This window comes from Saimiri boliviensis, chromosome 19, assembly GCF_048565385.1.
Source record: "Saimiri boliviensis isolate mSaiBol1 chromosome 19, mSaiBol1.pri, whole genome shotgun sequence".
In the NCBI taxonomy this organism is placed as follows: Eukaryota; Metazoa; Chordata; class Mammalia; order Primates; family Cebidae; genus Saimiri; species Saimiri boliviensis.
This window is the reverse complement of record NC_133467.1, coordinates 24406823-24432210: the sequence shown is the minus strand read 5'-3', so window position 1 is coordinate 24432210 and position 25388 is coordinate 24406823. Positions and strand designations below refer to the sequence as shown.

General features: G+C 40.9%; 1 protein-coding gene across 1 annotated transcript in view; it reads right to left on the bottom strand.

Annotated features, from left to right (window-relative positions):
- Positions 1-3847: 3847 nt before the first annotated feature.
- The window catches only part of DPT (dermatopontin), a 28717-nt gene continuing 7176 nt past the window's right edge, over positions 3848-25388 (bottom strand). Inside the window, exons 2-4 of the mRNA XM_003928102.4 lie at positions 21314-21439; positions 7990-8097; positions 3848-4997 (exon numbers count right to left, since the gene is read on the bottom strand). Of these exons, the coding sequence (XP_003928151.1) occupies positions 4931-4997; positions 7990-8097; positions 21314-21439 (301 nt within the window). The 3' untranslated portion in view covers positions 3848-4930. The remainder of the gene's footprint in view (positions 4998-7989; positions 8098-21313; positions 21440-25388) is intronic.

Below are 25388 nucleotides of genomic sequence, written 5' to 3'. Positions count from 1 at the left end.
TATACTTGATCCCGAATTAGGACTCCTGTGAGTGGAAGACATGGGGAGAAGATTTCCAGCTACTGCTGTAAATGTTAGTTTCACATTGGCCATATGACAGGCTGCACATCTGTTCCATTGTCTCTGGGGATGGTTGGAGATGTTGGAAAGAGCAGGTAACTCTGCATATTAAATTATAACCCATTAGGCGGACGGTTAGATAAAAGGGCCTGGCTTCATAATCTCTTTCTTTCCATGAAGTAACCATATGGTCATCTTTCAGCTGAAACATCATCCTAGGACTGAACTGCCTGGCAGCCAGTGACTTTTTTTGTTTATAAGATTAGAATTACTTTTTTTTATTATTATAAATATGATCAACGATATTTGTTTTCGTAAGTTAGGGAAGGCAGAAAATATAAAGAAGAACAAAGGAATAAACAATAATGCTACAATTCAGAGACAATCATCATTTGAATTTTGGAATATTACTATTGAGCATTTTTCACTGATGCAGACAGTTATTCATTCACATTTATAACCAGGCTCCTTATGGATAAACAAGCCTGCATTAGTGTGAGAGGAAGAAGAAGGTCACACAATGGTAGATTCAAGTGCCTAGCAAGACACAGTGGCATCTAATGAAGAGGTTTTAAAATTAATAAGGACATTCAGTTGGTTTCAGTTTTTGGGAATATTTTATTCTATGAAAAATTTTAAGCCCCATGAAAATCTGATATATGCATGAATATGTTACTATTATTTCTTACAATAAATTTTAAGGTAGTTTTAAAAAATTCTTGCTTTATAAAGGAATATATTTAATAACAGAAATTCAATAAGTTAATAGGAAAGGGATGCTACACCCAAGTAGGGTCCAGGCAACATTTCATTAAGGGTTCTGCTTATCCAGCTTCACCGATTCTGGATCCCAGGTTGATAACCAGGTTCAGATACCACTCCTTAATAATGTGGTTCGATTAAACAGAAGTGGTTTAATTAAAACTCATTGAGACTTTAAAAGGGTAGTGGATGCCATTGACTATGTGGTCTCTGTTCTGTTGGCCACTGTGATGTGAACAACTGTTTAGCCATGGACTATATTGAGAAACATTTTCTCTGTTTGAGAAGAGCCAAGTACGCTTGGAGCTAGCTGGGGGACCAGCTAGAGAGAAATAAATCCTTGATTTTCTGGTGAAAAAGAACACTTTTCAAGACAGAAATGTGTGGAATTTGTTGTCGTTGTTTTTGAGTTTATGGGGACTGAATATCAGATCTGTTTAAGCTTTTGTGAGGACTAACACTTTTGTGAGAATAAATTTTTCTGAAGGAACTTACAAAAGTGTTGAGTTCCTTGTCTGGGTTAAAGCAGTCAAGCATGAAGACATACGTATGGACGAAGGGCCAAGCTGGAGAGAGAACTTCTCCAGGCCATCTGAGTTCCAGGTAGATAGAATAAATAACAACTAACATGCACAAATAGTAGAATGCCTTATGGTACTGATGTGAGTGACCAATCTCTCTTTAGGGCACTATACTGCATGTTGGACCTCCCAGACCCCCTTGGTAAGGTCGGCATTTCCTGGAGAACCCTTCTCAAACCCATACCTTATTGTATGCCTTCCATTATATCATTTCCACTGCCTTAAATGCCACCATCCCCTTTCCTATCCTGACTTTTCACCGCCTTCTATTGAAATGCCGCCTGCCCTTGACTTATCAAACTGTACTGTCATGGTTTGTTTGCTTGTCTAACTCCTTTAGTTTATAATTCTCCAGAATGTAGGAACTGTGCCTAGTAAAACAGTTGGTATATAATAAACACTTCATAATATATTGATTCAGTTACTGAAGCAAACTTACATCCCACTTGTTTAATAAATGTTTCCTATTATTGACCTCCACTAAAATCCAGCGTACCTGAGGAATTTTGTTTCTAATACATACTAACACTGTTTTCTTCTCTGACTACATTTATTGGGTACTTATTATGTGCAAGACACTATGTGATCCATTTAATTCTTACAGTAACCTTGTGATGTAAATACTATGATTATGTCTACAGGCAAGGAAACAGAGTCTCAGGAAAGATAGATGACTTGGCCAAGGTCATAAAGCTGGGAAGTAACAGGACCACAATTTTTGCCCAGGAAGTCTGATGTCAGAGCCCACAGTCTTTTCCACTCACCTCAGAAGTCCTGCTTGTCCTTCAGGTCTAAGCATAGACTCAGCTTCCTCAGGAAACTTTCTTGTAGTCATTGCCATTGTCTATCTTCTCATCTCACCATTAGACCGAAGGCCTTGTGAGGCAGGAATAGTATCTCTCTTCCTTTTGTCACTGTATGTGGCCAGCATCTTGTGAAGTTGTTTGGAAAGGGATTCCTACCTGTGCTGGGCAGATGAGGGAAAGGAAGCGTGGCGATTTGTCTAATCTTACACAGCCACCCTCTGTTGGAGCCAGCAGTAGGCCCCAGGTTATCATCTCTAGTTCCAGGCTCCTTTCCTGGAAGAAAATACCTTAGAAAATCCCTTTATAAACAACTTAGGAGGTGATAGAGTTTAGAGATTCTTAGAATTGCAAGAAACCACAATGGTAACCTAGGTAAATGTCCTCATTTGAAACAGTAGGCCTAGAAAGGAGAGGTGACTTATCCACGACTGTGGAGCAAGTTAGTAGAAACATTAGAGCAATGAAAGAACAGAGAACAAAACTTGCAGTTACCAGATCTGGGATTTAGTCCTCACTCTGACACTTAGTTCTTCCCGAATGACCTATAATATAAAGGATAATTATTCAGATTCAAACCAAGTTGACAATGTCTTTCCTGTCATTGTCCCTAGCCTATCTACATCCAAAGAATAGTTTTCTTTTTAAGAAAAACTCCTTTTATTCTGTTTGGCACAGGCCCTTTTTATTGAATTGCTTTAATGTAGTTGTTGTTGTTTTTCTTGACTTATGTTCTCTTGCAGTCTCCTGGCTTCTCCCAGCTGCAGCCTCTCCACCCCCAGCCATGCTCTCTGCACCCTCCCATCTCCCCATCCTCTCACCAGCCTTTTGTTTTCTTCATGGATGTCAAGTCAGCCAATCAACATTGCTTGCCTCCTTTCCTGCTGTGCTCCACACCCCCAACTAAGGCCATTTCCTGGTTGCCATCCTGAACCAGGCTGCAATTGCTAAAATATTAATGGCTCCCTTTGTGAAAAATAACACTGGAGCTTCTTATTATAAATTAAAATTGCCAGAGAGGCAGAAACAATGACATGGAGGAAATAAAGCAAACTCTAATATGAAAGAGTGTTCTAGAGTTAAGGCAGGAAAAGATATCCTTAGCCCTACCTTCCCCATCACAATGCTGGGATCCTGCAGTGGGAAACACTATTACCATTGCCTGAGAGTCACCATCTTGACCACCTAGAGAAGGTGTACGGTAGGTAGGGGACCCCTGTGGTTTTGTCTGGCTGGTTTTTCTTCTGGGTCCACTGGGAGAGAGGATAAGGGAAGAGCAGCGTGGATCAGGAAAAAATAAATAAATAAATAAATAAGGCAAACTGCTACGTGGATAAAGAAAAGAGGTTAAAAACTCATGTGACTTCTTGGGATGAGGAAGGTTGAAGGATGCTGAGAAAATATCAGGTTGAACTCAAAGGCCAAGAAATGTGATTCCTTCCTTTGTTTAATCTTAGATAAAGCATTTAGCACTTTGTTTTAATTATCTGATTCTCCAACCACACTAGTCATTGTCATCATTGTATTCCTGGGGCCTTGCATGGTTCTTGGCACAAACCGCAATGCTAACCAGTATTTTCAGAATGAATGGATAAATAATCAGAAAGGAAAGGAGTAGAGAGCAAAAACCGACCCTGAATATTTTCAGCATAGTGAACGTTAATATTTTTATTTCTTTTGTAATAAAGAGTACAAAGGGTTGGGAGCAGAGACATCACAGGAGGAGGAAAGATGCGCCATCTCTACAGAAGAACCCCTGAGCCAGCGCAGAAGGAAAGTGGATCCCCAGGGCAGCCTTTCCTACCAAGAACATCAGGCCCAATCCAGGAGAGTTTGCCAGTAGCTCCCCAGGGTTCCAGGGTGTCTGCCAGCCTTCCTAGGAACCCTGGGCATGCCTCTAGATGCCAGTGACTCAAACTCCTTTTTCCACTTCCCAGTTCAACCTGGCCACTCTCATCCTCACAAGTTTCCCATTTGAGTCCCATTCTCTGACCTTTCTCTGCTTTCTTGTTTTTGTCTTAGTTGAGATTGATCCTCACAGGTTGCCCTGGCCCTTGCACTAATTTTCATTAGTGGGTATACTAACGTTTGTCTTCTAATTCAGGAAATCCTTCCAACCCTGTTTTCAGCTCTGCCGCCAAACCCTTCCACCTTCCCATTTCACTTTCCAGTCTCCTCACTCCTGGAGCAAAGAGCTCTGCACTTGGACTTCCAAGCATGCATGGCTCATATGGAGCAGGGGTGTGGGAAGATGTCCCTCAGGACAGAAAGCCTGCTTTTGGTGAGGACCCTATGTATCATTCAAACAGGCATAGCAGTAGAGAACCTTCACTGCACCTCTCGTCCAGCTCTGCCTCTGCCCTCCACTATGCTGAATCTGCAGCTCATTCTGCAGTAAAAGTGGTAGCCTGGCTATAGTGGGTTCTCCAGAAGCCTGGCTGTAAGCATGCATACTGTATATGTGGTATGCAAGGAAGCCATCGTCAGTCATATAAAGCAGTTGCTATGGAATGTGTGAAGAGTGAGAAACATGATTTAATTGTGGATTTTATTATAAGTGTGATACTAGTCAGAAAGGCCCAGGAAGCTGGCAGCTACCAGTTCAAGGAGAAGGAAAGAGAGCAGCAGAAACAGCTATAGGAGATCCAACTGATGTTAACGTATGTGGACACCCTCCGGTCTCCTGGCCCCTTTCCTTTCACCCAGACTTGGTATGCGGCAAATCTAAACATTTGCAAATTCACAGTCGTAATCAGTCATCCGGCACATTATGAACTTCCACTGGCGATCCCTGTGGGAGGGAGAGTCAGAAAATGAACATCAGCGAGAAGGGACACGGCAGGAAAAGTTACTGCTGGGGAAACAGCAGCAGAGAACATTTGGAGGATCTGGGAACTGAAGAGACACTTAACTTCATTTTCCTCTTAGAAGACATCTTTATGCAGCTGCTCAAGAACCGACAAATCTGTGAGTTCAGTCACCCTTGAAGGTGACTAACTAGGTCACTGGCTGTGTGGAGGCCTCTGTTCATCACTGGTGGTCAGCTCACCCCTGCTGCCTCCTAAAAGTACCTCAAGGACCCATGGGTTAACAGCTTGGAATAAATGCATGTATTTAATATAATCTTCATTTCATTGTAAAGAATCTTGTTTTAGGCCAGGTGTGGTGGCTCATGCCTATAATCCCAGCACTTTGAGAGGCTGAGATGGGCAGATCGCTTGAGGGTAGGATTTCAATTGAGACCAATCTGGCCAACATGGGAAATCCCAACTCCACAAACAAATAGAAAAAATCAGCTGGGTGTGGTGGTGTATGCCTGTAGTCCCAGCTATTTTGGAGGCTGAGGGGGAAGGATTGCTGGAGCCCAGGAGGTGAAGGCTACAGTGAACCGAGATGGTGCCACTGCACTCCAGCCTGGGCAACAGAGTGAGATCCTGTCAAAAAAAAAAAAAAAGAAAAAAGAAAGAAAGAAAGAGAGAAAGAAAGAATAAGGCTGGGCATGGTGGCTCACATCTGTAATCCCAGCACTTTGGGAAGCCAAGGCAGGTGGACCACAGGGTCAGAAGATCAAGACCATACTAGCTAACATGGTAAAACCCTATCTCCATTAAAAAATACAAAAAAATTAGCCGGGCATGGTGGCATGTGCCTGTAGTCCCAGCTACTCAGAAAGCTGAGGCAGGAGAATCGCTTGAGCCCAGGAGCCGGAGGTTGTAGTGAGCTGAGATCTTGCCATTGTACTCCAGCCTGGGCAACAGAATGAGACTTCATCTCAAAAAGAAAAAAAAAAAAAAAAAAGGAATCTTGTTTTAAAAAGTCCATACATTTTCCCACTGACTCCTTCTGAGCACTTACTGAACGCTGAGTGCTCAGCACACACTGGGCTCTGTGCTATGCATGTGCCTCCCTTCAGAAAACACTGCTACAGAGGAATGAAAGAATCTCCAAAATTAAAAAAGAAAATGGTTACCATTCTGGCAACACAAGAATTGTTATGAATGACCTACGTGTTTAAGTGGTTGGGGATGGGAAGAATGTACACAGCATTACTAAATTTTGAAAAATGTGGTATGGATACATTTCAAGGAATGTTCTTTGCTCAGGGCAAACTTATGTTCTTTATTCATCCATTTGAGAGAAATGTATTGAGTGTCTACATTGCATGACACTCCTGTGGTCTAATATCGTTGAACTGTGATCATGATAATTGTAGTCTCCAATGTATCTGGCATTGCACCAGAGGTTTCACGTGTTTTCTCATTGTTTTCTCACAACAATTCATTGTTTAGGTGAAGAAGCAGGCTCAGAGAAATAATTAGCTTGCTTTATGGTAGAACTAGTAATAGCTGACGATTTCACATTCCAAGTTTATTGGACTCAAATCTTAGTCTTTCTCTTAAACCACACTGTCTTCCTAGCTAGGTAATCTTAAGCCCAGCAGAACACACGACTGTCAAGCTCTTTGCGAAGTCCTGATAAAGGGAAAAAATAAAGACTTTTTGCATATTTAATTATGCAAATCATTTCAAAGCTCCGTGGGGTCCTTTACAAACTTAGAGTTATCTATCTTCCTTTTCAATCTGCAAGGCCTCTTTCAAAAGTTTATCCTAAATACTATGACTAACAAGGCCTCCATCCAGCTTCTACACTGGAAAATGGGGTTGATTGCTGTCAGTGCTAGGAAGTAGGGTTCACTCTACTCAAACAGCCTAAGGCAGGCTTTCTCGTTCTAAGTCTGTTGCTCCAGGTCATTTGTTTAGAACAACTGGGTTTAGAGTCCCTCGACACAAATCTGGGTGATCAACTTGAGGCTCTGGGTGATACCAGGGCCTGGGTTATATTTTGATTTCTGCAATTGTTAAAAGAGGTCATAGCTTGTTTTAGAAGGAAATTAGAAAATTGGTGGCATGTGGGTTTACCAAATGACTGTAGCCAGGTCTTATTTATCTGTGTACCAACAAACACAGATAACAAGATCTTATGATCAGGCATTCAAACTACTCTTTTAAAAGGCTATTAATTGATGCTGAGCAAAACTTAGACTTGGTCCTATGAAGACCAAATGATTCCACCAGGTTCAGTGGCTGGTTTTACTCCAGGATGGCGGGGGCAAATTTGCTCCCCAAGGGAATACTTGGCAATGTCTGCAAATACTTTTGGTTGTCACAATTCAGGGTGGGGTGCTAGTGGCATCTAGTGCGTAGGCTAAACAACTAGAATGCAAAGGACAGACCCTGAAACAACGAAATATCTGGCCCCAGATGTCAAGAGTGCACAGATGAACAAACTGCATTCTCCAATCCCTTTTCCTTCTCTTCTCTCTTTTTTCCTAAAACCCAAAGTGTGGATCATATAGAGGCACAGGGTTGAAGGGGGTCTATTTTGACAATAGGCACTCCTCAACCATATTTGCTTTATCCTCCTGATGTTTCACAAGGAAAAGTGCTCTTTAAAATGAGTGAGGGGAAAAGCTTCAACCATCAAGGGATACCAAGTTTAGGACTCTCTGCTCTTGATCGGGCTGGAATCTACCCTCATCTCCAAGGTGAGTAGCTCCATGAGGTGAGCTTATGAGAACAATTCACTTCCCACTGCCTCCCATTGTCCAGCCAAACCTACAGTTAATCCTTGACCAGTTAGGAAACTAAAATAAGGAAAACCTCAGGTCAAAGTTCTTGCAGAAATACATGTGCATGTACGAAATCTGTACTTGTATTCCATGTATATACATGGAATATAGATTTATATTCCCTAGCCTATGGGGAAGGGGCTATCCTTCTTACCTTTCCACTGCAGAGAAAGTGGTGGTTGCTCCTCGGATATAGTAATCATAATTGTAGGAAACCATGTCCATTTCCTCACCATAGTGACCTGGATATTCTGTTGTCAGCCTATGCAGGGAGAACAAAAGGTTAGAGAAAAATAAAACACATTATTATTGCTGGGAGCAAACAGAAGACATACTATGAAGAAGAGATGAAGTTTGAGCATCTTGGCAAATCCAGACTGAAGTTGGATGGCCTCCGCTAAACCACTCCAGGCTGTGAAGAAACAGATAGCTCTCCTTCCACTTCTCATCTTCCTTTTCTTGGCCATTAAACTGTACACTGAAAAAGATGTAGATACTTCCTCAGGCTTTGGAATGATCAGAATAACTTTGGAGTTCTTGATATTGACTAATATCAATATTATTCCTATTCAAATCAACTAAGACAATGTTTTCAAGTTTTAGATTATGACTCATTAGTTGATAACAAAATCAGTTTAATTGGCTATGACTAGCTTTAAAACTATAAAATAGAAAAGAAAATATCAAAGCATGCATCACATGTAATAAGGATAAGTTTATGTATGTAAACATTTTGTTTCAAATATATATGTGTGTGTATTTATAAGATGTACATATTGTGATAGTTTAACATATGTTACTTATTGTGAGTTATAATTGACAAAGTGTTAAAAAAAATTATTTAATTAAAATGTAAGCTCCCTGAAGGTAGAGTTTTTGCCTTGTCCACCATTGTTCATCCAGCACCTAAAATAAGTACATAATAAATATTAGCTGAATAAATATATGGGCTGGGGAGAGTCAATTAATCTCAGTTTCCTGACATGTAGAAGAATAAAGTCTACCTTATAGGTTTTTGGTACTAATAAAAGAGTGATTAGTGTGCTATACTAGTACATGGTAGGTGTTGAATCACTAAGCACTATTGTGTTTCTTCTTCCTCTTCCTTCTTTCCTTTCTTTCTCTCCCAATGTTGAGTAAATCCTTGGCCTCCATATGAGTAGGTCCATTGTAGTCCACTCTGGAATAAGTCTAGAATTCCCCAGTTCTCATAAGGGCTTTGCCACTGAGACCTTCAGGACCAAAACAATCCTTTTACCATGAAATAGTTACTCCAAAGTTTTTATCCACACCCCAGGGCAGCCTGGAAAACAACTAGTTTTTGAATGTTAATAATTTAATCTGATTTGGCTTTACCAGATCACTGTTTACTAATGCTAGGAAGATCTTCCCCTCTGAAGACTGATGGTGATCTTTCTCTGAGATTGTCATGAAATCATGAAAAGATTGATTTATAAACTGTAAGGGCTGCTAGAAAGATCTCAGTGTAGAGATGGAGCAAGATCAACGGTTAGCCCACTCTCCTGGTTCATAATCGTTCCTTTTACCCATTATTCCCTAATCCTTGTTCTCTGATTTGACTTTTCTAAGACATAATTATGTTCTATCAGGATGCCGAGCCCAACCCAAAGTGGGTTACATGTGTTTTCACTTAATGTGTTCATGAAGGGAAATAAGACCCTGCTAATCCAGGGTCTTATTTTGTGCTTCTAAAGAGATCCAGAAGCAGGACTGTATCTTTCTAATAAAAAAAGTCAGGTAAACGTCTTTATTTATGTATGTATTTTTTTGAGATCAAGTCTCACTCTGTCACCCAGGCTGTTGTGCAATGGTGCAATCTCGGCTCACTGCAACTTCTGCCTCCTGGGTTGAAGCAATTCTCCTGCCTCTGTGTAGCTGGGATTACAGGTGTGTGCCACCATGCCCAGCTAATTTTTGTATTTTTTTCTATTTATAGTAAACTCATTTTTGACAAAGGTGCCAAGAACATACATTGGGAAAAGACAATCTCTTCAACAAATTGTGCTGAGAAAACTAGATATCCATATGCAAAAGAATGAAACCAAACCCCTATCTCTCATCATATACAAAAATCAAATAAAAATGTATTAAAGACTTTAAGACTTCAAACTATGAAACGAACTAAAAGAAAACATTGGGGACACTCTCCAGGGCATTGGACTGGGCAAAGATTTCTTAATACCCCATAAGCACAGGTAACCAAAGCCAAAATGGACAAATGGGATCACATCAAGTGAAAAAGTTTCTGCACAGCAAAAGAAACAATCAACAAAGTGAAAAGACAACCTACACAATCAGAGGTTGTCTCAAAAAACTAAAAATAGAGCTACCATACAATCCAGTGATCTCTCTGCTAGGCCTAAACCCAAAGGAAAGGAAATTAATTTTTGTATTTTTAGTAGAGATGGAGTTTCACCATGTTGGCCAGGCTGGTCTGGTACTCCTGACCTCAAGTGATCTGGTCACCTCAGACTCCCAAAGTGCTGTGATTGATTACATGCATGAGCCTCCACATCCAGCATGGTAAATGTCTTATAAGTAGAACTAATAGGTAATAGGGCCTTAGTTGGATCTCACTGATTTATTATCCACAAGAATTCTAACAAGGACTGTACTAGTTTACTCAAAGAAAAGGAAGTTTGGTGAGAATGTGAATAATGCAAATTAGAATTATAAGAGGTTGTGTGTGTGTGTGTGTGTGTGTGTGTGTGTGTGTGCGTGTGTTTACTTCAGGGAACAAAAAATATCTTGGATAAATGTGTAAAAGTTAATTCCCTTTTTTTTTTTTTTTTTTTGCTAAGGCATAATCTACATACGGCAACACTGCATTAGGCTAAATCCAATTGCCAGAAGTATTTGGAAATTATGAGGCTAAATTTTTATTTTTTAATTTTTTACTGACCACTCTGATCTGTCTTCAGAATACTTGGATAAATACCATGGAATAAAGTGAAAAAGAAAAGCTTACCTTTAAAAAAAAAATTCAGAAGCTTTAAGCTTCAAAGAAGGAAAATGTTATTTAATACTTTCTTTAACTAAAATTTTCTATTGCTTCATTTTTGGTAATGACCAGACATAAGACCCCTCTCTAACTAGACAGTTTGTCTGAGAAGCCTCTTCGTGGGGGACTGCTGTCCAGTGAATTTCTAGAATCTGCTAAAGAAGGTGAGGTGCATGATCATTGGCACATTTTCACCTTGGTCCCAGATAGATTTTGTTTTGATGGACTTTCAGTTGTTGGTATTTTGTCTTGTTTTTGTTATAATACTATGGGATTGAGTTTAGACTGTCTTAGAGAAACCTTGTTTAAGGAGGACAGGGAAGGAGGGTGGATATTGATGGAAATCTCTCCTATTTTATGAAATAAAAAATACCAAGGGAGAAATGACCCAAATCACTGGTACAAAGTGAACCTCCCAAACACCATCCATAGGAAGAACTTTATGTCAATGTGACCCAGGATTCTGCAGTCTGTATTTTCAAAACAGATATATGTGGATGCATTCAATTCTTGATGACATCATGTGTGCATGCGGACACACACACACAGTGTCCTAATAAAGCCTCAGTAATAGTTTCTTAGAGAGAAAAAAATAATTTAAATTTTCAGAACTATACACTGAGACAGGGGAAAGGGACTTGTCAGGAAATTAAAAGAGGCTACAAGAAAGCAGAATGATCAGGGTTTCCTAAGCTGTGACATTGAGCTTTGCCAGTGCGGGTGGTGGAAGAGTTCAGTGTGGTTTCAGCTTCCTTGTGAACTACTAGGTCATTTTAAGTAGCTTTTGGGCAAAATACACTTCATACTGAGCATGGACATACATTTCTAGACCAATTAAAACAACCAAACAAACCTTCAGCTTGGCAAGATGAAGAAGAGCACAGGTCAGGAAGATGCCTTTATTGAAATGAGTCTATTTTTCAAACATTTCTATGGGAAGGCTTATTTTCTCCTTTTCCCTAAAGTAGAGTTTGAATAGATTTATTCAATTTTAGATTATTCAATTTTTAATAAAAACTACTGGTGGGTATGTGGGGTGTGTGTGTGTGTGTGTGTGTGTGTGTGTGTGTGTGTGTGTGTGTATTTCTTCTGTCACTTTTGGATGAATAACTCTTGTGGTACAATTTCTCACTTTGCAACACTTTTTCTCCTGTTAAGATGACAGACAGAGAGTTGTTCCAAAGCTAAGTAAAAACTTGGTAACATGAAGCCACTTGTACAATTCTTGTGTCAGCTGAGGCTGATGGGAAAAAATTAAATAATATCTTAGTTACAAGCTGAAGGAATCAGTCCAAACGGAAGAAAATTTTAAGTTTGAAAAGGATTTTTCTCATCTAAGATTCTTGAAGCACTAAAATTATCAACAGATTCAACTAGACTCAATGAAAGTTTGCTGGTCAATACAATATCATAGACTGAGCCACTGTTGATAGATGTCTTGGCTCCTTTGCCACAAGAATAGACATGTCACATAGCTGAGCCCAGATATATGCTCACACATCCATTTTAGAAAGGGAAATAGAGATACAATCTAGTTATAGACAATGGTCAATTTTATTCATTGTCAGAGGTTTGGTTGAGAACTGATTAGGTTTTTAATAAAGATTTTCAATCTATTCCCTGATATAAAGTGGTGCAGCATAAGGTTTTGTGAAAAACCACCCCTACGAGACCTTATTCAGAACTAGACACTTTTCTTCTGTGAAAGTCAAACTTCATAGCACTGAGATGTGTTTGTTACAACCATTTTATTAGGGGGAATTAGGACAACTGAATTACTTGATGTTACCAGGAAGCTCCTTTTTCAGGACTTTCCCTCCTATTGATGTGCACATGAACACAGATGCAGCTACATCTCATGGCTCTGATTAGCAACTATCAGATTCCAACCTTGGCCCACTTTATGGGGACACCAGAAAAGCACATGCCACAGACTCCCTACCATAAAAACTGGAAGAAAACCCCGGCATTTACAGATGAACAGCTCAAAATGAGGAAGCCATACTTCAGCTTTTTAAAAAATAAGAATAAAATTAGGATGTCTTCCAAATGATCTTTTATAGCTCAGCTCATGCTCAGACAACATTTTAAAGAAGCTTCTACTGTTCATTCAATATTGAATTTTGTTTTTCTCCTATTTCTCCATCACTCGATTAGCAACTAACTTTAAATATCCTATTCTAATGTCTGGTGACATGTCAGCTGATATGGTTTGGCTGTGTCCTCACCCAAATCTCATTGTGAATTCCCACATGGTGGGAGAGGTACCCACTGGGAGGTAATTAAATCATGGGGCAGGTCTTTCCTGTGTTGTTCTCATAAAAGTGAGTAAGTCTCATAAAAGCTGATGATTTTAAAAATGGAAGTTTCTATAAACAAGCTCTCTTTTTGCCTGCTGCCATCCACATAAGATGTGACTTGCTCTGCTTTACCTTCCACCATGATTGTGAGGCTTCCCCAGCCACGTGGAACTGTAAGTTATCAATTAAACCACTTTCTTTCGTAAATTGCCCAGTCTCAGGTATGTCTTCATCAGCAGCATGAAAATGGACTAATATATCAGCACTATATATTTAGCATTTTATTAAAATGATAGAATGCTGTATAATACCATGATGGCCAATATAGGGAGCTCTTTGAGGGATCATTGGTACATGGCATCAAATATACTTTTATGATCTGGTTCACAGGTGGGTTTGGAAAAGAAACTCAACATTTGTGGATTTGATGTGTTAAGGTTGGCTTACGTTCTATATTCAGCTAAAAAGATGTTCCTTTCCAACAGGCAACTCATTGAGAAGTTTGTTAAATAAAGCCAGTCTGCTCATGATCAATCCTTTTGTATAATGCTTTTCCAGCAAGGTATAAGTAATTAACATATTTCAGATTAGTTTAGTTTGTTTTTATTAGGAGCTACATCAGACACTCTTTGAATTAGTTTTGCAAAGACAGAAAAAATAAACCCCAAATGGAGTTATGTATAAAGGAAAACACCCACAAAAAAACAATCCTCTGGCTTCTTTTCACAAGACCTGGAGGTTGGCCAAATGGGATCTCTGTAGTCACCCAAGTGCCCTTCTCTGCATGGAAAACCTGAACCCTGGGGTACTGGGGTGTGAGAAATAAAAACAAATGTCCATGTGTATCCTCTTGTGGCATTTTGGGACTTTATATTTCAAACACTCAGACATGTATCACAACAGGGGACAACAGTTCTAGGGATATCTGTGGCTTAAATTAGTAAAGGAAAGTCCCTGAACACTTTCCAAATTGCTCTCTTGGAACTGAGTTTCTAACTCACTGTCCAAGCCCAGGGCTAGTTAGCAAGCACATTCGCTTTGACTCATGTTGATTTTCATTAGCCACATTACGTGGTGGTTCACCCTGGGTCTGCACATCTGTAGAGGCTATTCCACCTTCAACAGCTCCCCTCCAATTAGACTAGCTTTATTCTCTGTTTTCTACCAGATGCCTACTGTGCTATTATGTAATGCTTCACCTTTAGAAGTCTTATTCCTCATCTAGAGACAGCTCAGTACTATGCAAGGAGCATGGGATTTAGAGGCAGATAGACCTGTTTGAGTCAAGTTGGAAACTATAAAGGAAGCCACAACTTCTGTGGCTCAGTTCTCTCATCTGTATGTTAGTATCACAATTTTTGTGTATGAGGATTAAATGCACTAACACATGAACACACGGTAAGTGTCAATAAATATTATTATCATCATTATCATTATTAGGATTTCAACCAAAGCCAATGACTTTTTATTATTTCATATCCATTCACATTCATTGACTGATTAAGTGAATAAATTAACAGAATTAAGAATGATTAACTCTAGACTCTATTATAGTAGAGGGAAGCAGACTAGAGAGAATAAAGCCTCAGATTTGGTTTGTAACTGAGAGGTTTACTTTGTTCTAAGTAGCTAGCCTTGGATTAACCAGAACTTAGCCAGACACATCTATGATATTTCTGCTTTTGGAGTTTGAACATAGGGAGGGAGGTAACACCTATATGCAGGTAGCAAATACAGTCGATATGGTTTTGCTCTGTGTCCCACCCAAATCTCACCTTGAATTGTGGTTTCCATAATCCCCACCTGTCATGGGAGGGAACCAGTGGGAAATAATTTAATCACAGGGGTAGTTACCCTCATGCTGTTCTCATGCTTATGAGTGAGTTCTCACAAGATCTGATGGTTTCATAAGGGACTTTTCCCCCTTTTGCTTAGCACCTTTTCCTGCCATTATGTGAAGGACATGTTTGTTTACCCTTCTGCCATGATTATAAGTTTCCTGAGGCCTCCCCAACCCTGTGGAACTGTGAATCAATGAAATCTCTTTCCTTTATAAATTATCCAGTCTTGGGTATGTCTTTATTAGCAGTGTGAGAATGGACTAATACAACAGTCATCATTAGCATCTGCAGGGGATTGATTCCAGGACCCTCATGGATATCAAAATCTGCAGAAACTCAAGTCCCTGATATAAATGGTGTATCATTTGCATATAACCTATGAATATCCTCCTGTTTACTTTAAATCACCTCTAAGTTACTTATAATACCTAAAATAACGTAAATGCTATGTGAATAGTTATTATACTGTGTTTTTTTATTTGTATCATATTTATTGTTGTATTTTTGTTTTTATTTTTCTGAATATTTTTGATTCAAAGTTGGCTGAATCCTTGGGTAGGGAAGCTCCAAACGTGGAGTGCCAACTGTACATGTCTACGTTTTAAATATGGCACAGTAATTATGAAAACCACTCCAGCTGATGAAAGGGATGATTTATTTTGCTCAAGTTCAGAGAGGCTGCTGTCTGCCAGAATGAGTGCTATGTATATCATGCAATGCAAGGCAATGGTTTTAGTAGGGCACAAAGCATCTAAACCCAATACAAGTTCCTTTAAATTGTGACATCTAGTCCAATTTTCTCAAAACATAATTGTATCCGTCTTTATAATAACAGCTTCCAGCTTGCACAGAGGACATGCATGGAAGTTACTCTTCTTACCAGGCCTCTGGGAGCTGAATTGCAGGAGGCTGTTTGGGCACAGGTGGCATATGACAGGCACAGTAATGCAGGGGCCTGTGAAATTGTTCCTGTCCCTGAAACAGCATTATGGGAGTGGGCATGCAAGCCCTCCCTATCTTGTATTAACATCTGAACAATAAGGCTAGGAATTAAACTTGACTGGGTGCTTTGGGGTGGAAGAGATAAGAATGTTCTAATCAACTGATTTTGTTGTTAATGAGAGCTATGCAGGAATTAGGAAAAAGCACTCTCTGGCTTATGACTTGCACACACAGAGAGGGGAAATAGGCAGCGGAGAATGCAAAGTCTGAGAGACAGAATATCAGGGTTGAAGAAAAAAGATCCTCTGAATGGATGCATTATTTTGTGGTCAAAAGATATTATCCAATGAACCTAATGAAAGGCCATGAGTCTGGAGAAGAACCATTTAGAAAAGAAAATAATTCACAACCATCATTTCCTGGGACACAGAGTCTCCGCCTGGACACTAACAGTCTGGTGTGCAGCCTGCAGCTGCTGAGCTGTTTGGAGAAGGGAGGTTATAACAAACAATTTCTAAAAGGTGGTGGCAACTTCTGTGACATGTGTTTGTGGTTTGCAGACCACTGGACTAAGAATTAGAATTCTCATATCTAAATAAATATCTGTAAAATTCACAAATTCATCCCATCCGGTGGAGACCATTTCATAATGGCATGTCCACATCTATCAGGAATTTGCTTTCTTGCCAGAGTCCAGTGAGGCTACAGTATCCATCAGAAACTGCACAAGCTGAAATGAAAGCAGCACCTTGGTTCCCACCAAACAAATAAATCCCACACTCATTTGGGAGTTGGTTGGATGATTTGTTTTTTCCAGCCCAAAGTAATGATATTTTTGAATCCTTAAATGCTCACAAACACAGGCACTAGATGTTCACTTAGCTAGTTCATACAGTGTCAGGCTCCGTGCTGCAGAATGGCTTTCAAAGAGGGAAGGGAAAAAATGTTCCCACCCACATGGGTCTAGTTCCCTGCGAGGTAATTCAAGCTAATTAAAGTCATGTAAGGGAAGGTTTCAGATAAGAGGGTTATCAGCATTTCACTGTGGGAAGGTGCAGGGAAAACAGTTCTCACTTCACTCTGTAGAACTGTTAAGAGGATCAAATAAAATAACGTACATGAAAGAAGTCTTTGTCAACTACAAAACATTGTCACATCAATGTCGGTTTCACCACTGCTACTGTTTCTAGGGGCTTGCAACATTGTTACTCTTATTAAGAATCTATTTTGTGCTAGGCAATGTGCTGAAAATGTTGAAGAAATAAGACCTAATTTATGCCCTGGAGGCATTTAGAAAGACATATAATATAACATCATGACTCAGGCAATTTGAAGATGCCACTAAAATGTCTAGACACACCAGTGGGATGGTGAGTCATACACTGTGTACCATGGTGCATACTTGAATCTCGTTCTGCTGCTTCTCCAGTGCTTTCTTTGAAAAAAAAAAAAACAAAAAAAAAAAAAAAAAAAAAAAACATTTTATTTGGTGACCATGATAGCTCTCAGCTCCAACACCATGCCATCAGAAATAGAACTAGCCAGGTGGAACCATGCCTTAGTGGGACTTGTTTCAAAGTTGACTTATCATGTCTTTCTGAGTAATTCTCTCTGCTTTCCCCCACTTTGGCTCTACAGACCAACAGAAACATGTCTGGATGGTAGGATGAGGTAAAGAAGGGTGAAGGGTGTGCAGGTAGGGGTGGGGGTGGGGTGGGAAAGTCACTGCAGATCAAGGCTTTGGGTAAACTTTGCCAGCAGAGACATGAATATCTCCAGCAACTCAAAATTGCTCATCTTTATCTGTCCATCTTTCACGCTGAAACTTTGTTCCTACATATATGTCCATATGATCATTACATTTTTAGCATCTTAGGTGGTGAACTGCATCTAAGGGAGCTTGAGAAGTCATTTCTAAAGTATGTGAGAGGAATTGATACTTAACATTTTTTTTTTTTTTTTTGAAATGGAGTTTCGCTTTTGTTACCCAGGCTGGAGTGCAATGGCGCGATCTCGGCTCACTGCAACCTCCGCCTCCTGGGTTCAGGCAATTCTCCTGCCTCAGCCTCCTGAGTAGCTGGGATTACAGGCACACGCCACCATGCCTAGCTAATTTTTTGTATTTTTAGTAGAGACGGGGTTTCACCATGTTGACCAGGATGGTCTTGATCTCTTGACCTCGTGATCCACCCGCCTCAGCCTCCCAAAGTGCTGGGATTACAGGCTTGAGCCACCGCGCCCGACCCTGATACTTAACATTTTTGAAGCAGAAGTATCCTGGAACCAGTCTCCAGGTGACCACTGGAAATCTGGGGCATCATTAAAACAACAGATTTTTTTGTTGGAAAACAAAGACTTGTATTTTTCAGGTCTCAGCATTCAAATAAACAGGATAAACTTCAAGAAGCCATGCTCAGTGAGTTAACACAGATCACAGAGATCCATGGAATATGGAATTCTGGGAAGATTTTGATGTTTACCTCTTTCTCTCACACTTACCTTCATCCACCCCTATCTCTGCTGTTTGACAACTTTGCTTACCTACCTGATCACCCAAAGCCTTGAGGCCCAAGTTCACTCCCTGTTGTTCTGTTTGGGCAGGAGCCAGCCAGCCATGATGGCATGGCCACAGACACAGCAGGCTTTCCCACTCATCTCTGCAGAGACCTGAGGCCTTGCTGTGATAAGGAATGTTGCTGCCTCAGCTTACTCCTCTCTGCCTGGGGAAGAATGAGTTAGTACCCCCAATAACAGACTGTCCAACTGGTCAAGTCTCTTGTTCTTCTGCACAACCATCCCTCTCTCAAGTTCTACTTCCTGCAATGACCTGACACCTGCCAGGTTGTTCCTGGGCAGACTTTGCCTTTGAATGTCCTGTTAGTTGGTGAGGAAGCTGGTCTCTCCTGCATCTGGGAGGGTGAAGGGGACTCTGATTCAAGACAGGTCAGCTCTGTGTGATCACAGACAGTGGCAAGGCCAGAAATATATTATTTTATCTGATGCTCCTGACAAAAAGTAGGCTGAAGTCATTCCTTCATCCAAACAAATTCTGTGTGCCTGGCATTGTTTATAGGGCTCGGCATATGTCAGTACAAAGATCTCTGCTTGTGTAGAGCTTATATTCTAGGCAGAAGTGGAGGGACGGAGGAGATTACAAAAAATTTTATGTAAGAAAATTATATTTTCTGGGCCACTTCACCTTATTATATACACCTTCCAGTGGTATTAATGTGGACATTTGTTCAACAGTTGTTAAGAAGACACTATGTTCCAAGCACTAAGCTGGGCATTGAAAATACCAAGATCAATAGGTGGCCCCGTATCCTCGACACTGGCAGTCCAGGTGGAGAGGAGCAACTGTACGCAGGTGGTAAAATGGAAAAAGTGCTGTGGCAGAGGCGTCTATGACAGGCAGAGACAGGGCCACCCACACTCAGGCCTCCAGCTGCCTCTAGGCTGCCCATCTTCCCCTTCCTCCTCAGTGTGGCCCAATCAGGGCTGCCCCCGCACCGGCTCACTCCTTCTCCTGTTCCTGAACTCATTCCTCTTGACCACCCAGCATACCCCAGCCCTGATGTGTTCCTTTGGAGTCTGACTTAGGGAAAGTTATGCTAATGTAGCAAATGGATTCGCTGACTGAGTACTAGTTTTTGCTTGCTCTTTCAGGTACACTATATACATTTTAACTGGCTTTTAATGCCTTGCAACAAAGGGAGGCTGGTTTCCTTCTGAGAAGTGCCATTCTGTTAATAGACCAGGAAGGAGAGACTTGTGGAGGCCAAAATCCTCCCAGTCAAGCTCCTACTACTTTTCGCTTTCACTGGGGCGCACTAGTCTTTGGAACTTCCTCCATCCTCTCAAAACAGTTCTGGCATCTGGATCATTTTTTGGAAAACTGCCTTTGGAGTTAAGACATTTTTAGTGTTCAAAACAACCTCAAGGATCTTGTAGTCCTTGGAATTTCAACATATGATCCCAGGGTTCTTGGCAGTGTGTCCATGAATGGCCTTCAGGAAGCTTGAGGACTCTCTGCTAATTTTTTAATGAACATGCTCCAGTGCATTTGCCCCCTGAAGACAAGGTCTATAGTTTTCATCAGTCTTAACGATCTTGGAGACTGAAAAAAAGGTGGTGATCATTTTAGGTGACGTGCTTGAGCCTACAGAGGAGTTACAGAGGGAGAGGAGAAGAGGGAAAGGGAAGGAGAGGAGGCAAGTGAGGAGAGGCCAGCACAGAGACTAGAACTCAAGTTTCTTTTTGCCCACACTAGTGTTCCTTCCACCTCTTCTACTTCAAGAGATTTTTAGGTCTTTGGTTCAGTACCTATCCTAGTTGCGTCACAAATCTCTGCCAGGCCTGCTCACCTGCTGAGGTGGAGTAAAAACTGATTTGTGGAAGCAGTTTTAAAGAACTGGAGGAGGTTTCTGCTTCATCATACAGCAACAGGTGACTTAGAGCTCTGAATTTACTATTGGTCTTTACTTTAAAAAGAAAAACGTTAAGCTTTTGGGGCTTTGTATCCTTAGAGATACTGTGTGCCACTGGGTATTTATGAAGTAAGCTGTCTGATTGCAAAGAATATGCATGAACTGTGAAGCTGTTCTTGAAAGCATTGAACTATAGAGAGATCAATAACTTGAGTGAGCCAACCTTCACGTGTTGATACTTCTGGATCCCTTTGCCCAAGGCAGAAATGCCTGTCTTGTTTTCAGACCAAAAAACCGGGGCCAGTTGTGTTACCAACACCCAGTATAAGTCATCAGGGCAAATGACAATATACACATTCTCCTAGTTAATTGGAAGGCTAGGTCAGGAGATATTTGGCATCAGCCCAGGGAGAGGGAAAGGAGCAAAATATCAGAGGCTGGAATTCCAAATATACCCAGAAAACAGTAGCATCTTTTTTTTTTTTTTTTCTGTCTATAACTGTGTACTAGACCCTGACCCAAGACAGGATTGGTTTCTCCCAAAGAGGGACTGCAGGAGACTATGTTCCCAAACCTGCAGGCTTGGATGTGATGAGAAGTTAGGGAAAAGGAGAACAGCACTGTGATGGGAGTCAGTAGGCCTAAGCTTAAGACTTGGCACCCCCACAGAGCAGGTAGGTGACTTTGGGCCAGTCACTGCCAGCTCTATGATTCTGTTTCCTTTTCTGCCAAAAGAAGGATGTGGGGGGTTGGATGACCTGAAAGCTCCCTCTTGGCACAAACACCCTCCTAAGTCATTCATTCATTCTCGTCCACATGCCAGCGCTGCCTTCCAGGTTTGTGTGTCTCTCAAGCTTATCTGAAGCTGGAAACATGGGCCAGAGCACTTCCTAGGTGCCTCTCCCACCCCAGCAGTCATGAGGGTTTCGTCGGCTGCCAGACTCACCAGCAGGAATATGGGCATCTCTTGCTGTAGCGACAACAGTAAAACTGCCACTCCCGATCCAGCACTGACTCGAAGTAGCGGCTCTGGAATCCTGCTACCAGCCCATTGTTGGAGCACGTCTGGTACCTGAAGAGAACACAACAACCCCAGGAACCTAAGGATAGTGACACATACACAGACCCCTTCCCAAGATCCCACTGCCACAGTTACACACTCTTTCTCTGACCTAGGTTTCTAACAATTTATTCCACTTTTACGCAAATAACAGTCTTTGTTATATTTGTAGAATACAGCCTCTCTATTAAAATTTAAGTGACTCAGAATCTTCCAACTGAAGGAAAGTTAGGGAACACTGTCCCTTTATAACTCTTTGAATATATATTTAGATGGAAGCATGTATAAATGGGTAGATCTAGAATTTTACAATTCAAGATCGTATTATTCATGTCATCGAAAATAAAAGATATTATAATTAATTTTGCTGGAATTTAAACTGAAAAGAAGACAAAGAGAAGCACAATGTATTGAATTTCAAATAAACATTTCTTCTGCTTAAGAGTAGAGTCCTGGAAATTGAACACAAGGATGATCATTCATTCTGCCCCTACGCAGCATGCAAAGCCCAGATGGGGACAGTGATTTGCCCCGGGGAAGCCCAGTGGGAAAGCTGGGATTGCACCCCGGGTTCTTGCTACTTATCCAGGAATCTTTCGACCACCCACAAGACAATAAGCTCTACACAGCCAGGGCATGTTTTGCTCAGAATTCTGTTCCCAGTAGCCACCAGGAATTCTGGCTGTGGAGGCAGTCTTTACAGAGTTGCAACAGGCCAGTTGAATGCCTTGAGCTCCCTCTAAAGATCCCTTTCCTGTCCTAGCTTAGTCCTAATACTTCAAATATAGTAACCCCTTGGCTCCAATCCACAGACCAGAAAGAATTTTTTCTCTTTCATTCTCCCTGTGCTGCCGGTCTTCACAGTGAGAACCTTTCTAATTAACCATTGTCTTAGTTAGAAAGGTTTCATGATCCTTGAGGCATCACCACACTGTCTTCCACAATGGTTGAACTAATTTACATTCCCACTAACAGTGTAAAAGCATTGCTATTTCTTCACAGCCTAGCCAGCATCTATTGGTTCCTGACTTTTTAATAACTGCCATTCTGACCAACTCATTGTGATTTTGATTTGCATTTCTCTAATGATCAGTGGTGATGAGCTTTTTTTTTTCATGTTTGTTAGCAGCAGGAATGTCTTCTTTTGAGAAGTGTCTGGTCATACATTTGGCCCACTTTTCGATGGGATTGTTTTTTTCTTGTAAATTTGTTTAAGTTCCTTGTAGATTCTGGATGTTGCACCTTTGTCAGGTGGGTAGTTTGCAAAAATTTTCCCCCGTCCTTCAGGTTGCCTGTTCACTCTGATGATAGTTTCTTTTGCTATGCAGATGCTCTTTAGTTTAATTAGATCCCATTTGTCAATTTTAGCTTTTGTTGCAATTGCTTTTGGAGTTTTTATTATGAAGTCTTTGCCCATGCCTGTGTCCTGAATGGTATTGCCTAGGTTTTCTTCTGGGGTTTTTATGGTTTTAGGTTTTAAGCTTAAGTCTTTAATCCGTCTTGAGTTAATTTTTGTGTAAGGTATAAGGAAGGGGTCCAGTTTCAGTTTTCTGCATCTGGCTGATCTAGCCTCCTTTGTTCTACCATTGCTCACATCTCACTAGGCGTATATTAACCACTTTGTAAATGCCTGGCATATTTCAGCAAGTTATATGAGTAAAAGGGACTAGGCTCATGATATGGTGGAAAGGTGGTTTTGTGGGCTGATCTACTAGGATGGTCTATTTTATCCTCATTCCTAGTAATGTGGGTGAGAGGTAATTTCAATATGAAGCACTATTAATCATAAGCAAAGCTCATATGTGTCCAAAGAGAGACGGTTGCTGCAAGCTAGTGCTCTCTGTGACCTATTCTCTTACCATCACTAAAATGCTGCTTTCCTCTCAAATGAAGCCCTTTCAGAACTGAGCCAGGCTGTGGTTTCCATGGAGCTGTTGTTTCATTGTTTTGGCTTGTCTTGTGTACTCAGACCCCTACAAGGGACAGAGCTCTCATTGTGGTAAGTTCCCCTAAGTAAAAATAACTGTAGGACGATAAGCTGAACTGTTTCAAGGAGTACCAGTTCTGAAGGCAATCCAAGTTTCACGAATTCCCTACTGGCTGTTGGCCAGGCTGCTGGCCCCAGTGCCTGTATGGGAAGTGTGTGTCACTTTCTCACACACCACCTTAGATAACTCTGCCCTGTGAAGATTATTTGGACCGTAAAGGCTCAGAGCCTAAGAATATATGGTGAAAATTAGATAATCAAACATAACCCCCTCCTCTAGCTTTGGTTTCATTGCCTTCACATTTTGGTAGAGTGAGCCTGCTTGGGAGTTTGGTATGTGAAAACTTTCCTTCTAGAGCTGGATCTCTGTAGGGGTACCTTTTCACACTGTGGGGAGCAGATGACAGAGTGGCTAACAGCATTGGCTGTACTGCCAGATGACTTCACTGTTTTTACCTGTATCATCTGGGTGGGCTTTATGCCCTCTAATAGCCTCAGTTTCCTTGTCTGTAAAATGGATATAATAATAGCACATATGTATTAAAGTTATTGTGAAGACCAAATAAGACAATGCATGTAAAATTCCTGGGAAAGTCTTTTAATGCGTAATAAGTGGCTTATTATGGCATTATACTTTCATTCAGTCTACACAGTAATTATGAGTCTACTTTGTAAAAGTTGACCCTTGGATCGGGGCCTCCAATCAGTGAAACACTGATGGATTCATAGGCCCTCCCTGAGCTGCCATTTCCCTAAAACAAAGCTCAGTGAGGTTGGATTTCTTAGCCACGCACTTTGGAGCACAGGTATTTTAGTATGCCTGGCCATCCCCAGGAAGTGGTATTCCATGCAGTGTCTGACATTGTTGTCTAGCAAACGTTTAATGGAAAAACAAGGTACCAAATGAGTGACCCGGCTATCTCCCGCTATCAGAGGCAGAATTGATTTTTTAAGAGCTCATCACTCAACTCCATGAAGGGCCCTGAAACTCCCTCCAAGTAGTTTCCATGGATCTTGGGTGAGTGATCCCTTTTCTTGCTTTCATCTTCTTCCTGCAGCTCCAGGATGAGGGGGCAAAATAAATACAGCTTTGAGCATTCCTCTCACTTTTTAACAAAGCTCCCTATTTATCAAGACTCACCTAAATTCAGTGAAACTTGGATTGCCTTCAGAACTGGTACTGATAAGTAGACACTATTATAATACAGATACTGAAAATAAGTAGACTGGTACCAAAGACAGAGGATCAGAGGAATAGGAGAGTGGGTGAGGGTGGTGGAGCAGTGAAGCAGCAAGGGGCGGAGACGAACTCAGGTGGAGGCAAGTTTGCCCAGTAAAAGAAGCCTTTAACGTTCTGGATCTCTCTGCTAATTCCAAACAGAACTGTTCCATGATCCATCTCTTCCCTTCTGCTAATATTTATACCTACTTCTGTAAAATGAGGTTGACAGTTCTTAACCTGACAGTATTATGTAAAAAGTAAAGAGATGTTGTATGTCAAGTGTGTAGCACAGAACCTGGCACAACATACATAATTAAAAGGAAGGGGAAGTTGTAGTGATTATTACTATGATGATAAAAACATCTGTAATTTAATAGAATGACAGGCTACATCCTAGTCTCCAAAAATCACTTTCAGTAAATATTGGAGCCTACCTTAGAAATTGTCAGTATTGAACTCCAACTGGGCACTAAGATGAGCCTCAGAAAGCACACATCAGAGCACAAAAGACAATACCAAGCCTCCCTTCTTTCCAAATCATACTAACTTTCCTTCCTTATGACATGTTGATATCACCATCGCACATTTCACCTAACACGTGCTATCACTGAGTAGCCTCATGGGGCTACAGAGCCAAGTTTTTGAGGGCAAACACTGTACCATTTACTGCTCATCTTCCTGCCATCATGGTGGGGGATATGAACAGTCTCTTTGAACAGTGTTAAGTCGCACACATTCTGCTCTCTTCCTGT